Source organism: Otolemur garnettii, unplaced genomic scaffold (genome assembly GCF_000181295.1).
Source record: "Otolemur garnettii isolate 467f Iridium unplaced genomic scaffold, OtoGar3 scaffold00053, whole genome shotgun sequence".
Classification (NCBI taxonomy): domain Eukaryota; kingdom Metazoa; phylum Chordata; class Mammalia; order Primates; family Galagidae; genus Otolemur; species Otolemur garnettii.
The window spans coordinates 9192775-9193103 of NW_003852448.1; the positions used below are offsets into that span (position 1 = coordinate 9192775).

General features: G+C 59.6%; 1 protein-coding gene across 1 annotated transcript; it reads right to left on the bottom strand.

Moving 5' to 3' along the window:
• On the bottom strand, nt 1-329 carry LOC100947669 (protein ZNF767-like). The gene is given in 2 exon segments (XM_023514420.1): nt 1-92; nt 95-329. Coding segments are annotated over 2 exon segments (327 nt in total).

The following is a 329-nucleotide window of genomic DNA, read 5'->3' on the forward strand; positions in this document are numbered from 1 at the left end:
CTATACCTTGGGGGCCTCCCCCTTGCTGTCCGGGGGCAGCCGCAGGACCCAGAAGTTCCTGTTGCACAGTAGGTTCTCCACGTTCTCAGCCACCTCTGCAGCAGCCCGTACTCCTGCAGCAGGGTCCCCAGGATGGTCTGCTGGCCCTCCAGCTGGTTGCCAAACTCCACAGCCGTCTTCTCAGCTGTCCCCGTGAGCCCCTCCAGATTCTGGAGCTGGGCAACCTGAGATTCCATCTTCTTCTCCATGGCCTGAATAGTAGCCAAGATGGCCAGGAGGGAGATCCCAGCAGACTGGATCTGGGCCTCTTGCTGAAGATCAGTCTTCAT